Below are 15698 nucleotides of genomic sequence, written 5' to 3'. Positions count from 1 at the left end.
TGGGTCCCCCAGAGAGGGTTAGTTAGGGTTTTCCTTCTGTTTTATTATCTTTCCTTTCGTTGATTTAACAACCGTCCCGCCATGTACAAGGCAGCGTCTACAAAATAAAACGTCTGTTTTCAACGTAAGTCCTGACTTTCAGTTTGTGTTACTCGGTCCGGGGTGTGACCCAAAGTGTGGTTCGTAACATAATGGGGTACTGTGTGGGGTACTGTGTGAAGGAAAGATTGGTGAAGTAGACCAGCTACGACTAGATTTGTCTTTAACAAAATATTGTATGTAAGTTATTATTATGACACATGGTTTTCATTTAGAATTCGCCCTAATTTGTTTCCATGTCGCAGATGGTTCTTAGCGGTGCAGGGATGTTAAGATGGGGGGGCCGGCCTCCCCCGACCACCCCCCTCTGATCTGCCCATGTTTTATTCATAACAGCATGAATCACATTGTACAGAAATGTCCCAGTCTTTTTCCACCAGTATGGACTACGGCTTTCCTCTGGGTTCACATGGTTAAAAACAATAACAACTGATTTATAAATCTGGTCCACTTGATTCTCTGCTGTGAAAAAACAAATCTTAGGGCACAGATAACAAACACCTTTTTTCTGCCATTAGAGCCCAGAGGGGCTCCTTACACGAGAGAGTACCAGACAGTTGGTCCTAAAATGAACCCTACCTTGTCAAACACCGCTTGCCACTTCCTCTCTCACTCACTCACTGACTCACTCAGGGTCAGATATCTACATATCTTCCCCAGGCCTCTTTATCAATGTTCACAGCGTAACTCATAACCCTGGCATCATCTTTACACCCCTGCCCCCCCCCCGCTATCCGCCCGCGCCAGCAGAGTTATTGTTGCACTAAATGTTCCTTTGCAGTTCATGAATGCCTCCCTCAGCCTCTCTCCCACCCGTCTCCTATCTCTCACTCTGTGTCGTTCCCTCTCATCTTTTCAGCAAGGCCCTGACCAAGTGCCCCCAGGACAGCGAGGAGAGTGTGGTGTCGTCAGGGGGGAAGGCTGACCTGCACTTTTGCGCTGTGTGCCACGACTACGCGTCGGGCTACCACTATGGGGTCTGGTCGTGTGAGGGCTGCAAGGCCTTCTTCAAGAGGAGCATCCAGGGTATGCTGGTCCGGTCTGGGTCTGGGTTTATGTGTGTGTGTGTGTGTGTGTGTGTGTGTGTGTGTGTGTGTGTGTGTGTGTGTGTGTGTGTGTGTGTCTGTGCGCACACACACTCCCACAGATTCAGTGCATAAGAGATAAGAGAGAGAGGAGGCACAGGGTTGCCTTGTGAGACCATCGCGATATCACGTTTGCGTTACACACTGAATATCTGCCTGGCCTTGGCTGGATAGTAATTGCTTTCCAAACATTGCCAGCAGTCTTACGTTTTCAAAAAGCTCCAGGCGGTCAGAGTGACGTATTCTTTTAGCGATGTGCAGAGAGCCCATTATTTGTATTTTTATCTGTATTTCTTGAGGCCAAAGAACTATTTGTATTAGAATAAAAGTGGAAATAGGCGTAAATAAGGCGAAATAATCCTGTTTTTGTTCATTCTTCTTGTTTTAGGATATAATAATAAACCATTATATTAATTTTTAACCCTTAACCCAATCATTGCAAGGTACAGCCTATCCTACCTTTTGATTGTAATATTGGTTTATGGTTTTCATAAACCCAGCTAAAAACAAGCTTTCTTATTTGTGACACTCTTATTTGTGAACTAGCTACACTGCCAGAGCAAAGCCAATCAACTCCTCCCGGTCAAACAAAGTCCCTTCACATATTGCAGGTTCAAACAGGAAAACAAAAGAGGAGTAACGTTATTATAAACTACCTCATCGTACCGGTTGTAATGTTTTGCTTATATTATTAATATTATTTTTATAATATTATTATTATTATATATACGATTCAGTCTGCCCCCTACTCTCTTGTCTTCCTGTTTATGGCTTCTGGACATATATTTGATGTAACCTTTACGTAATAAGTGATGATACAGCAACCCCAGCAAATATGTGGCGTATTTGGTGAATGACATTAGTGCTTTTACATTATTATTATTATATATTATTATCAGAGGACATTTTTTGATTATTAGTATAATCATAATATAGTTAAATAGTATTTCCAAATATGCTATGACAGTTGGTTTAGTCAAGGTTGAAAAATAGCAAAAGTGCTTTCATTAATCACCCAATTAAAATATTGCCTTTCAGTCAGTGAAGTCACAGTCAGGAAATTATGTGTAGATTAGATGTCAATCAGCTTGTTCCAACAGTGTCTGTATAATATACAGTACGTATGTACACTACTCCTCTTTTATAAAACTAGTATTGAATTGCTCAACCTAGTCGGACTTAAAGGTGTGATATTTTGCCACCAGGTGTGATTGTGATGAGCCATTTACAAGCCGTCTGAATATTGGCACAACCCAAGTGGGAGTGTCCCCCTAGATGTCTGCTGAATAGATCAGTCTACCAGCCTACACAGTGGACTAACAAATGTTGGTGATCTATCCATCATACATTGAGGTCGACACTGCAACTTTTGATTTCACTAAAACACTGATTTTAAAACGGCTTGTAATGGCTTATCACAGTCACACCTGGTTGCATAATATCACTCCTTAAATTCAAACGAATCAATTTGGGTAAAAAAACCTCATGTAATTCATTAATACACAGGATCAGATGTTATAATCCCTTGTGCCAAAATCCAAGGAAAACACATATTCAGAAGCCCCTGTCCAAACCAACCTTATAAGCACGCTGGCTACTGAGATACCAACCAAAGGTGAAAAAAAACACGAGACAACTAGCCCAATTAACAGCAGTAAATACAGCAGTAAGCAGTAAGCAGAATATCATTGGGGTTATCAAGTGGGCACCCTCTTTCACAGATGTTTCGTTTAAGTTAGGCCCACGACACCTCCTGAAGGCTTAACAATGAAACCAGCGTCCTGGATTGATTCACCCCCCTCAATGCTGCCACCACATTGCCACATTTAAAGCATCTAAACACTCTTTCCTGCATTGTACCCCTAGCCCTACCCCTAACCCTGACCACACAAACACGTTGGCATATTAGCTCACGTTAGCACAGCTGGCTTACCTCAGCTTGCACCCCAGGAAGTATGTTTTCTCCTTACCCACAGCCATTCACTTGCTCGTTCTGCTGCCACGGACATGTTACTAACCGCCTGCCTCAGACTTCGTCCACAAATACCCAGTTCAGTCAGCAAGCTAATAGCAGATCTAGCCACAAACCCCCGTGCACCGATTTCAACAGGCCTTAGTCGCGAACTCCAGCCTCTCTGTGCTGCCTCTTCAGCCATCTCAGCATACTTCGCTTTCTTAAGCTCATTAGCTACTTCAACTCTGTCTTCCCAAGGAACTGTAAGTTCAATAAAATAAACAATCTTCTCTAAGTCTGACCACAATAGCATATCTGGTCTTAGCCGAGTGCTAACAATGTGTGGAGGCACAACAACCTGCTGAATAAGATCCGCCTTCAATTCCCAGGCTCCTCCATTACTTAGCCGCCCGCCTCTGTGCCTGCCTCTAAATGGTCTAGCCTTTTCCCCCTGATGCACAAAGTTAATTTGCCTACCCTCTTTACTAGCGGCTGATGAATTAGCTTCTCCCCGTTTAGCATCAACAGCCTCTGCCAAACATTTCAATACCTGGTTGTGACGCCACGTATACCGCCCCTGGGAGAGACTTACCTTGCACCCTGATAGGATATGGCGGAGGCTGCATACACAGGAACATAGTGTGCATGTCTCATCCTCACCATACCACTGATTTAAGTTCTGGGGAGATGGGAGCACATCATAAGTGGCACCTATCATAAATCTGATCCTGCTAGCCTCCATGCTCCATAGATCTCTCCACTTTATCTTCTTCTTCTCCACTCCCTCCCAATTCGGGATCCATTTTGCGAGTATAGAGTATTAAAAATGACAATTAAACAGGTTGAATGGAGGCTGCATTTGACCTGTTCTAAGACATTCTGTCTCACGCGCTCCCCTGTCTCGTCGCCAGGGCACACGGACTACATCTGCCCCGCCACCAACCAGTGCACCATCGACAAGAATCGCCGCAAGAGCTGCCAGGCTTGCCGTCTCCGCAAGTGCTATGAAGTTGGCATGACCAAGTGTGGTGTGTATCCTCTCCTTCCCTTTGTTTTGATGGCCCGCTAACAATACTTACAATTGTAATTGTAATAATGCGATACTGATATTAAAAGAAAAATATACAGATACAAAAAGTTGTACTATAATATACCTACAAATATGCATGCTATAAAGTGGGATACATTGCAAATATGATAATATGATCAAGTTTTGGTAACTTCAGCATAACTCTCCAAGCGTTTATCCTCCATTTGGTTTTATTGACTTGTTTTGTCAATATGCCTCACCTATTTTCACCTTGTCTTTATCATGACCAAATATCTTTAAATGGACTGCAGCTCATTGTACCTGTATGCCACCCTGCTGCTGCAGCCCACTTAGCGTTTCTAGGAATATATTATGTTCATTTTATTGTTTGTCCTTGGGAACCGATGGTGCTGTAAGTAACCGAGAATTTGAGTGGGCGAAACCCTCCCATTCCTAGTGAAGTAGGATATCTCACACAGGGAAATGTCCACGTGAAAGAATGAAGAGGTGTTATTTAAGGCCACGTCAGCTCTTAACACATCAAATATAGGGCAGACCCTCTCCTGGCCCCACGACTCTGCTCCGTCTTTGTCTCAGGCATGCGGCGAGAGCGCAGCAACATCCGCAACCCCCAGTTGCGGCGGGGAGGGCGTGGTTCGTCACGGGGCGGGGCCTGCCGTCCGAGGAGAGAGGCCCTGGGCGGCGAAGGAGCGGCCGGGGGAGGGGCTCTGGTGGAACTGGTCTCCGCTGAGCTCACGCCCAAGCAGCTGATCGAGCGGATCATGGAGGCGGAGCCGCCAGACATCTACCTCCTGGGGGACATCAAGAGGCCGCTGACCGAGGCCGGCGTCATGATGTCACTCACCCGCCTCGCCGACAAGGAGCTGGTTCACATGATCAGCTGGGCCAAGAAGATTCCAGGTAGTGTGTGTGTGTGTGTGTGTGTGTGTGTGTGTGTGTGTGTGTGTGTGTGTGTGTGTGTGTGTGTGTGTGTGTGTGTGTGTGTGTGTGTGTGTGTGTGTGTGTGTGTGTGTGTGTGTCAGTGCAGTTTCCCCTTCATTAGTGGCCAAACTGGCCATTTGATCTAAATGGGGCTGTGAAGGCCGCCGTGACCCCTTAAATGTGATTTGGTTTCCTGTGTGATGTGGTGAGCCGGAGGCCGTGGTATAAAGGTGTTGTGGGAGGCCTGTTGGGCCAGGAATCAGTACGCACCAAACTGGTTTGTTGCTGTAGTAGTTTTGCTGAGGGGTTGTAATATAGGTCATTTTCATGCTTGTCTGATAATCATGTCATTTATAATAATAATAATATTGTCAACGTCTGGAAAGCTGGTTCCATCTAAGATTTGGGCTGTATGTTTTCAACAAAACCAAGAGTGTGATCTTAATTGTAACGCTTCAAGCCATTAGTTACTTTGCACTCCTGAAGCAGGGAGCTTGTTGCCACAGCCAATGCAAGGAGAAACATTTCAAAGTTCTTCTTTCAAAAAGGTTCCAGCAATGCCACTATGGATGCAGAGTAGAGAAGGAGCAGAGCATGATTTATGACGTGAAGTTGGTGGTCAATTATGAAATAGTGCGAACGGGAATAAAGCAACAATAAATACGTTTAAGTTTGAGATATTAACGCCCAGCCACTGCTGAATTACTTGCCTATTACGTCAGAATCAGAATTACTTTTATTACATCTTATTGTACAGTACACAAGAGTAAAATTCTTAGGCTTGATTCCTCCACATTCACATAGCAGCAACAGTACAAGATAAAAATAAATAACGATAAGAAACCATATGAAAAGAAACAAAGTAAAAAATATAAAATAAGTATAAAAATAAATAAGTAAGTAGCAGCAACAATAATAATAAAAAGTAATGAGGTGTAATAAAGTGTGAAGTGTAGGGTGTTCAAGTGGTAGTGATAGCAGCCACCGGTAGGGTTATTGTGCAATAGATAAATGCTGTGCAATACAATCGATGGTTAAATACCAGTCTGTTGTTGTGGTGTGTGTGTGTGGATGGTTGGGGGGTAGTGTGTTTCTCCAGGAGTCTGACTGCTTTGGGGAAAAAACTGTTTTTCATCCTCTGGGTTTTGGGCCCTTAGGCTTTGGTACCGCCTCCCTGACGGCAGTAGCTCAAAACAGTTTCTGGTTGGGGTGGCTGGGGTCCCCAATGATTCGGAGGGCCTTCCTGACACACTGGGCCTTGTAGGTTTCCTGGATGGAGGGAAGCTCACATCCGCTGAAACTATCAGCTGTCCGCACTACCCTGTGCAGCATTTTGCGGCTTTGGGCAGTGCATTTCCCGTACCAGGCAGTGATGCCAAACTTTTTCAGCCACCTAAGGTGAAATAGGCGCCGCTGTGCTTTTTTCACCACCTGGTTGGTGTGGCTCCTCCCAGTGAGGTCTCTGGTGATGTGGACCCCCAGGAACTTAATGCTGTCCAACATGTCTGTTGGACAGAATGTTGTATGTCTGTCTATGTGGGTGTGGGTGTGCGTGCGTGACCCATCTGACGTCTCCACGTCATCCCAGGGTTTGTGGAGCTCAGCCTGCTGGACCAGGTGCACCTGTTGGAGTGCTGTTGGCTGGAGGTGCTGATGATTGGGCTGATGTGGAGGTCTGTGGACCACCCTGGCCAGCTCATCTTCTCGCCAGACCTCTGTCTGAGCAGGTACACTCGGGTTTCTCCAGCTAACATTGAGGAGAGAAAACTTAACTATATTAAACAGTCCCTTAAGTGATCAAATTAGAGCAAATGTCCCAAATAACAGTAAATAACTATATTGAGTTTTCAATAGGTGTCTTTAAAAAAAAAAAAAAGATTGTTAATTATACTATCATAGTTCATGGACAATGGACGACAAGAGAGAAAATTACAAACGTACAACTAACATAATTCACAGTTGAGAAAAGATTTGCTTGTTTGGAGCATCTTTTGACACATTGTTTACGAACATCTTGTAACTTGTTTGAATGTCATGGTTATAGTAAAATTTAACGATTGTAATTTGTTTGTGCTACATTGTGCACCATTGAATGCAATCAGTATAATTGAATCAAAAAAAGGAATAACTTAACTGCAGACTTTAGTAGCTAGCTTCACATTATTGAGTTTTTACTACTTCCGTTCTTAGTGAGTGCGCTCCGCAAATATAAAGATCTATGGACCTTGCTCTAGCATATGCATCTGGCTGTTTGGACAGACTACTAGCAGACCATTCAGCCGTCAGACCAGTTATAACCACTTATCTAATAAGAGGCAGGTTTGTTACATGACCCTATGGTAGTGCCGATAAGGCCTAATCTATCAACCTAGATGGCTGCCCGAAGTATGACGTGTTCTGTTGCTCTGATTGGTGCTAGGTCCACCCAATCGCGTCCAATTGCCTCCAGATGCATTTTGCTCTACGCTATTTTTGCCAGGCTACTGCTGGCCAAGGTATCAGAGGTGTGTGTGTGTGTGTGTGTGTGTGTGTGTGTGTGTGTGTGTGTGTGTGTGTGTGTGTGTGCTGTGTGTGTGATGTGCTCGCTGCGCTGTGGTGCTGTGTGTGTGTGTGTGTGTGTGTGTGTGTGTGTGTGTGTGTGTGTGTCCGTCCTGCCAGAGAGGAGGGCAGCTGTGTGCAGGGCTTTGTGGAGATCTTTGACATGCTGGTGGCGGCGACGGCGCGCCTCAGAGAACTGAAGCTGCAGAAGGAGGAGTACGTCTGCCTCAAGGCCATGATCCTGCTCAACTCCAGTGAGTATGTGTGTGGGAGGTCCGAAGGCGGTCTGTGATTAATCAGAGAAATGTAATATTATTCATGCAAGTGCATGTGCATACCTTCCTATTAGAGAAGAGCATGGCATGTAAAGCCTCCAAAGCCCTTTCCAAACCACCGTTTCCTCTTATGAAGAACACCACAGTACAGCACAGCTCAGCCTCTGCATTCATTGTATGGCACAATCATGGATATATGTTTATGTGTTAAGTAGCCTTAGACTATGTTAGTGCCTTGATTGCACATATTTATCAGTGCACTTCTATTTGTACAGTCAAATAATTGTTTGAGGTATTTGTTGAAGGAAGCTAAATGAACTTGATGCATTTGTTATGGGGTTTTGGTCGTGTGTACATTAGGCTACACACAGTAAACCCCTTCCATGGAACATTTTCTCTTTAATGAGTGTGCCTTTAGCAACAATAGATTCATATTAAGGACACGGCGACCAAAAACATTTCCTGGAATTGTATTATTTCAAATAGTCCACAATCATGCATCAACATTTTAAATGTTTTTTTTGTTGTTATATTTGCTACATGCATGGGCTTACAAATTATATTTACATGTGTCCCATCTTAAAACACCACTTTCAGAAACTCATCCAAAAATAAAAACATATTTGCACTGTGAGAAATGTAAAAAACAAGAATAGATGAGAATGTTGGAACCATCCACATCAATATCTTTAATACATGTACAGCTTTGCAAAACCATGTTAAGGCGATGCATACAGGGCACTTGCAACAATATTTTAAATATTTTCTTCTCAATTGATCCTATTGCAGAACACTGCTTTCAGTAACTAATTTAATCATATTTGCACTTGGAGGAAATGCCCAAAACAGAATAAAGTGCAAAAATAATCGGTAGTAATAATTATGCTGCTGTATTGTGCGGTGCAATTTTTTAATAATAATAAAATAAAGTATACGATTTTTTTGGTTTAAGTGTGCCAATGATTATGCTGCCACGTGCCAGTGTTGGCACGCGTGCCTAGGGTTGCCGACCCCTGTCATAGTATGTGACTGGAGGCAGACATGGAAACGGTTGTACTGTTGTCTTTTTGAGAAAAGCAACACCACCAATAACCTGTTTTCATTAGACTGTCTGCGCCGGAAAGGTGTTTGTGCATGTGAATATATGAATGTGGCTGTGTAATGACGAAAATTGGTTTGTCATTGTTTACGGGGCCCAGCGCATCATCTGTGTGTGTGTGTGTGTGTGTGTACGTCTGTGTGTGTGTGTGTTTGTGCTTCCAACAGTCAAGTGGGTCCAGGTGCGTTGTGTTATTTTATGTGTGAGTGCAGCTTTTCATTAATACAATTAAGTTGCGTGGTGCTTTCAGAGGTCTTTCATGGTTGCTCTAGATAGACTCCGTTCTGTGGGAGTGAGTGAAGGGAGGCTTTGCAGGGAGTTCCACAGCTACATAACTGAACATACATAACTTAATGAGAACACTGTGTTGTTCCCAACCCCTCCATCTCCCTCCCGCTCTAGTGCTTCCTCTCTAGTTGTTCCTCTCTCAATAGCACTCTCTCCCCGTCTCTTATTATTGTGAAGAGATATTATTGTTGTTCCATGAACAGCTGTATCAGCGTTGATACGGAAGCACATAAGTAACAGGTTACGCTCACATCGTCTAATAATAACATGTCACTCTCTCGCTCTTTTTTTTCTCTCTCTCTTCTCTCTCTTCTCTTCTCTGTCTTTATCTCTGTCTGTGTCTGTCACTCTATCGCTCTCTTTCATTGGATGTATCCCTGTCTGTCTCTCTCTATGTCTCTGTCTGTCCCCTTCTCTCTCTCTCTCTACCTCTACCTCTCTCCTCGTCCCCACCAGACATGTGCCTCAGCTCGTCTGACGACGGCGATGGCGGCGATAGCGGCGGCGACGGAGAGATAAAGGGTCGCTCCAGGCTGCTGCATCTGCTGGACTCGGTGACGGACGCCCTGGTGTGGGTCATCAGCAAGACGGGCCTCACCTACAGGCAGCAGTACACCCGCCTGGCCCACCTGCTCATGCTGCTCTCCCACATCCGCCACGTCAGGTAGGCCGGACCACGGCTCTCCAGTCCCCCTCACACAAGTCACTTAACAGCCACAACGTCCTCATTCATGGACCACCACAACTCAGCAGTGATTTAAAAGACGTTTCACACAATATCATTGGTGTGTTATGCATGTTTTTTTTTGTGAATTTGTTTTGCAATAATTCACGCTAAGCGCTGTATGAAAAACAAAATGCGGACAATTGCATTTTCATTACAGAATATGAAGTATGAATATTGAAGGCTTACCATAAATTAGAATAGGTAATTTGTAGGGTTTCCCACAGAACTTTACAGCTTAGGCGGCCGGCTAGCCAACACACGTTCGCCGCCTTAACTACAACATCGAAAATAATGAGCTGTTGGTTAGGGATGTCCCGATACGATATTTGGATCGGATCGGCCGCCAATATTAGCAAAAAAATGTATATCATATCATCGGATCGGCCTGCACGGGAAAATCCCGATCCGGACTCCCGATCCAGTTTGTTTTCAAAACTCCGGTCCGTGTTTTCGAGCGCACCAATGTAGGTAATCTATTCCAGTTTTTTTCAGCTTTTTCAGCTTTTTTTTTTTGGTTTGATGGTGTCAAGTTATGATTCTCTCTAATTAGGTCAAAGAACTTTGACCAAAATAGTCATGTTTCATATATTCCTCTTTTGTTGCATCACAAATCCTTAACGAAGCACATACTACATAAATCACATGTTAATTTTACATCATTAATACTTAATTGATTCTGTCTCTGTCTCTCTGGGTTTCTGTCTCTGTCTCTGGGTCTGTGTCTGTCTTTTTCCTTGTCCCTGTGTCTGTCTCTCTCTCTGTCATTTTCCCTGTCTCTCTCTCTCTCTCTCTGTTTCTCTCTCTCTCCGTTTCTCTCTCTCTCTCTCTCTCTCTCTCTCTCCTCTCTCTCTCTTCTCTGTTTCTGTCTCTCTCCTCTCTCTCTCTCTCTCCTCTCTCTCTCTCTGTCTCTGTTCTCTGTTCTCTCTCTCTCTCTCTCTGTCTCTCTCTCTCTCTCTGTTCTTCCGCTGTCTCTCTCTCTCTCTCTCTCTGTATCTCTCTCTCTCCCTGTATCTCTCTCTCTCTCCCTGTATCTCTCTCTCTCTCCCTATCTCTGTCTTGGTCTCTGTGTCTCTCTGAAGATTTGAATGGCATCTTCACTGTTTTAAACCATGTTTTAAAAGATGCACATATTCCTGTCTGGCTGTTAGACGTAATAGTCTGCAGCTGTGGCTCATAGGCTAATTGAACCAAACCCATTCTGGTGCTCCTTAAGAGGGCCTGAGTTTTAGACTGGGGGGAGGCTTGAGTTGTGCAAGTGACTCGACGGTTGTATTACTTGTTTTAAGTAAAAATATGCTTTTTAACAACAACCATTTGCGTCAAGGAAACGTTTTTATCACAATCTCCCTGTATCTCTCTCTCTCTCTCTCTCTCTCTCTTTCTCTGTCTCCCGGTGCAGCAACAAGGGCATGGATCACCTCCACTGCATGAAGATGAAGAACATGGTGCCGCTGTACGACCTGCTGCTAGAGATGCTGGACGCCCACATCATGCACAGCAGCACCCGCCTGCCCTGCCCCCCGCCGCAGCCCGCCGGGCCGGACCAGCCCCCCCAGGCGGACAGACCCCCGGCGCCGCCCCCCCTGGTCTCCACCACGGGTCCCAGCCACACCTGGACCCCCACCAGCAGCAGCATGGACCAGCAGGAGTAGAGCCGGCCGGGGGAGAGGCGGGAGGAGACTGCCTCCTATTTTCTTTTTCCTTCACCCATTCTCCGGCTCCACCCTTACCGTCAGTGTGACCCCTTCTTGCATCTAGCAGTGGTGCAGCATCGTCGCGAGACACCGCTTCCATCAGCCATGCAGCCAATAATTCATAAATACTGAAATTATTGAGTATAAGGTGCTCTGCTATTGGAAATAAACAATGAATGATGATACAGTGGGCGCCAATTAACCCCTTAGAAATGCTTTGGACTAAATTTAGGAAGCATAAAGAGAAAATGAGGGGTGTTTTATAGCCGCCAAACGGCCGACTAATTGCTCTTCTTTGGCCTGCTACTTTAACCCCAGACATCATATTAATAGACCGAGAGTCTGGTGTTCTGTGAACATTTCTATTTAGCCCCCTATCATAACGAGGCAGCTGAGTAGTTACTGCTACTAAGATAACAGTCTACTAAGTCTGTTATTCTTAGCATGGCAATTGATTGACCACCTGACCGACGTCATGTCTTTATTTGAAGTTAACTACAAGGATGATGCCTGATCACAATGATCCGACTCCATTTCAGAGTTATAGGAGCATATGGGAAGCTTATTGGTAGTAATGGTGTTCTGGTCATTGTCTTGTCATTAATTGTGACATGATTTGTCATACGGAGATATTGTTATGTTTGGATCTGCCACAGCGTTTCTCATGCAAGACGTGGCAAAGCAACGTTTTTATTGACCTAAATTACGCTATATTTACCCTGATTAGGATTTGACATCACAAATCCCTCGGTATGTATGGGTAAGGATGGGTTAGTGTCCAGCGTCCACATATTACAGATGCGCAACCATACACCATCCCCTCTTCACAGACAAGTTTTACATAAATAAGTAGATCTCACGCGCAGGCAACATTTCCTACTCTGCATCCATTGCTTCATTCTCTGTTCTGTCTAGCCTAAATCGCTTGTCTACAGATGTGTACATTTGTTTACAGAGCTAATAGTTGTCGTTCCCCAATGACACTTAATGGCGACCTTGTAAGGGGGTGTTTCAACCTTTAAGTTGATTATCAATAATGCCATTTGATGATCTAGAGCAGTGATTTGGACAGAGAAGCAACGTAATACCATAATATATCAAAACGCATATCATACACCATTTTAGCTTTAGCTATTAAACAATATATAAACACTCACTCATTGGCCTTAGTCTCTGGATTGACATCAACGTTCAACATGTACAGATGTATGTTTGGATAGTCAGCGGGGGGTGAGCATTGAGGGCCCCAGCCATGGGTTGGCACATTCTGGAGGACCCTGTATAAAAGGGACTTTGTGAACCTCTGATCTATCAATTACTCCCTGTTGTATTTTTAACAAAAGTTTAACTATTAGTTATGAAGTTATGAAAGAAATGGTTGAAGTGAAACAGGAAGCCAGGTTAGTGTATAATAATGACAATGCCTGACATTCAGATGAGCTACCGGATGGACATTCCCTTTACTCATAAATATGTTTTTTGTTTTGTAAACATGGCATTGTGTAACCTTGTTGAGTGCTCTGCTGTTTGACAGTGGGGTGCCATATTGTGCCAAAACATGCTTGTGAGGACTGAAAATGTTTTTGAACTCAAGCAATCCAAGTGTTGTTTCTTAAAAAAAATAAGAAAAATCTGTGTGCCTGATAAGTTTTGGAATAGATTTTAGTTTCATTACTCATCACTGCCTAAAAGGCCCTTCTTTTACAAACCACAAGCTAATTTAAAAATTTGCCTTAATATTTCTAAATGTAGCCCAAAGCACTGACAATACCAGCCTTGTGTGCCATTTGAGTAATGGCAACTTGTGATCCTTGCACAAACCATTAGGCCTACTAATCACCTAAATAAGAACAGCAGTTGAGGCCATGTAAGCTGTACGGATAACATTTTAGTGGTACGGAACATGCTACCTGTACAGAACATTCTAGCTGTATGGAACAATCTAGCTGCACGGAACATGCTAGCTGTACATAACCATGCTATAGCTGTAATGATAACATGTGAGCTGTATAGATAACATGTTAGCTGCACGGAACATGCTAACTGTACAGAACCATGTTAGCTGTACAGATAACATGTTAGCTGTACTGAACATGCTAGGTGTACAGAACATTAGAGCGCTTTCTTTGTCAAACTCAGGATAATGCCCCTGTAATATGTTTCAGGGTAGCCTTTGACATATTTTTTTGGGTTCATCTTTCAAACTAACCTGTAATGAATGTAACCGATTATAGTAATGGAACGTTTTTGACTGATTGTGAAGCTGGAAGTCAGTCATAAATTGCTTTGTTTCCTCTTCTGTGCTTTTCACATACGGGAATTTCAATGTCTGGATATAAGTCCTACCTGGTGATATTAAGTGAAGTGTGACGATTATGCAGCAGCCGTCTATGCAGAAAAAGAGGGGGAAGGGTTTGTGTCCGCACTGCGTCCTAATTGTTATCCAGTCCGAGCTTTAAGCTTCACCGCCAAACTCACCTGTCTGGTTATGCTTATTCACACACAAGTCTATTGTAAGATGATGTTGCATTTTTCAATGTATTTGTTTTGCTTGAAGGAGACGGAAATGCTATTTTTGTATTTTAGAATTTAGTCTATTTTGCAGCTTGACAATCATGAATTTGCACTGCAACCTTTACTCCAACTTCGACACGCACCTTAAACCTAACATTAAATATCTGGCTGAATCAAATATGGATTATCTTTTTCTGAACGAGTCCTTTTTTTTGCATAATAATACCTTAACCGTGTGTAATATAATATACCTGTGGCATAATCGTGAGTCATGCATACAGTACCTTTTGAATACTGTATGCATGACTCATGCATGCAGATTATTTTCGTGGGCCATCCCATTGTGTATTATCTTCAAGTATTATCTTTAAGTTCAAAAGGTTGTATCAGAATCAGTTATATCGGTTCCAACTCCTTGATTTAAAGGGTGACAACCATTCGACAATTTATTCATAAAGGAGCAAAATGTTTTCATAGATTAAAAACATAAACTGGTAAAAATAAATACTTATGTAATTGCAACTTGTCAAAACAAATGTTTTAGTTACTCTTGGTTATGTGATGAGGCCTGAATCAACGGTTTCCTGGGAATGACTAAAAGATCAACCTGTAAACTAGAGACACTTGACAGCCCCGCTGTCCCAAACTGTGGATTGTGCATTAGTTTCCAAGACAACCAGTGGCAGTTTTTCAAACACTATTGGGGCGCTGTCTGTTCTACTTTGAGACGCCTTTGGGCTGTAGTAGTGTATCCACTTTTTGAAAAAACGTAAAAAGTAAAGACAATATTAAAAACTACTGCTATATTAAATATTTTATTAAGCAGGCTATTAAATGGATTGTTATTTTTATAGTAGGTTATAATTTACAATATATGAAAGATTTCAACACCACATCTTGAGGTCTTGAATGGAACTCAAGAATGTAAGTGTCTATGTGCAGTTTCTGCCACTGGCAGCAGCAGCAACTCCTAAAAGCTTTGTCCAAGAACATCTGGTCTGTCCAATATCTCCAGAATTGCCACAGACAGTGCCAGACCATGTCCTTTTTTTAGACGGATGAAGAGAAGCACTAGTGCAAACATTTCTTTGCACTGTTTTGAGCTGTATTTGCTCCTGTCCCTCTGATAGATATGTTCTTAGTCATGTCCAAAACCATAATAGTACATTTAATGTTGTAATGATGTCCTCCATTTTGACTTATACTAAAAAGAAAATGACCATGATAAAATAGTAATGCAATAAGGTCGTACTACGAATTTGACAGGAGTTAAATCTTTACCTTCACCAAGAAACTATCGATAGTCACCTTTCAATGTGGAGTAACAGTCTCTCCACGATGTTTAATGAAATACCCCAGTTGGCAAGTGAGTGACGTCCAAAGTCCCCAAGAGACCTTGTTGAAGGGCCAGATCATCGGGTGGATTGAAGAGGACCTTTTATTGCAAGCCCTG

At 43.2% G+C, this 15698-nt stretch overlaps 1 protein-coding gene across 2 annotated transcripts in view; it reads left to right on the top strand.

Moving 5' to 3' along the window:
• Window positions 1-15456, top strand: part of esr2a (estrogen receptor 2a) — a 34898-nt gene extending 19442 nt beyond the window's left edge. For both annotated transcript variants that reach the window (XM_056580884.1, XM_056580883.1), the window contains exons 4-10: window positions 959-1125; window positions 4050-4166; window positions 4766-5089; window positions 6699-6837; window positions 7769-7902; window positions 9767-9974; window positions 11437-15456. In XM_056580884.1, coding sequence (XP_056436859.1) covers window positions 959-1125; window positions 4050-4166; window positions 4766-5089; window positions 6699-6837; window positions 7769-7902; window positions 9767-9974; window positions 11437-11689 — 1342 coding nt within the window. In that variant the 3' untranslated portion in view covers window positions 11690-15456. The remainder of the gene's footprint in view (window positions 1-958; window positions 1126-4049; window positions 4167-4765; window positions 5090-6698; window positions 6838-7768; window positions 7903-9766; window positions 9975-11436) is intronic.
• Window positions 15457-15698: the final 242 nt, after the last annotated feature.

The sequence above is a fragment of the Gadus chalcogrammus genome, chromosome 21 (assembly GCF_026213295.1).
Source record: "Gadus chalcogrammus isolate NIFS_2021 chromosome 21, NIFS_Gcha_1.0, whole genome shotgun sequence".
Classification (NCBI taxonomy): Eukaryota; Metazoa; Chordata; class Actinopteri; order Gadiformes; family Gadidae; genus Gadus; species Gadus chalcogrammus.
Note: the sequence above shows the minus strand (reverse complement) of the source record. Positions and strands in the feature narration are given on the sequence as shown.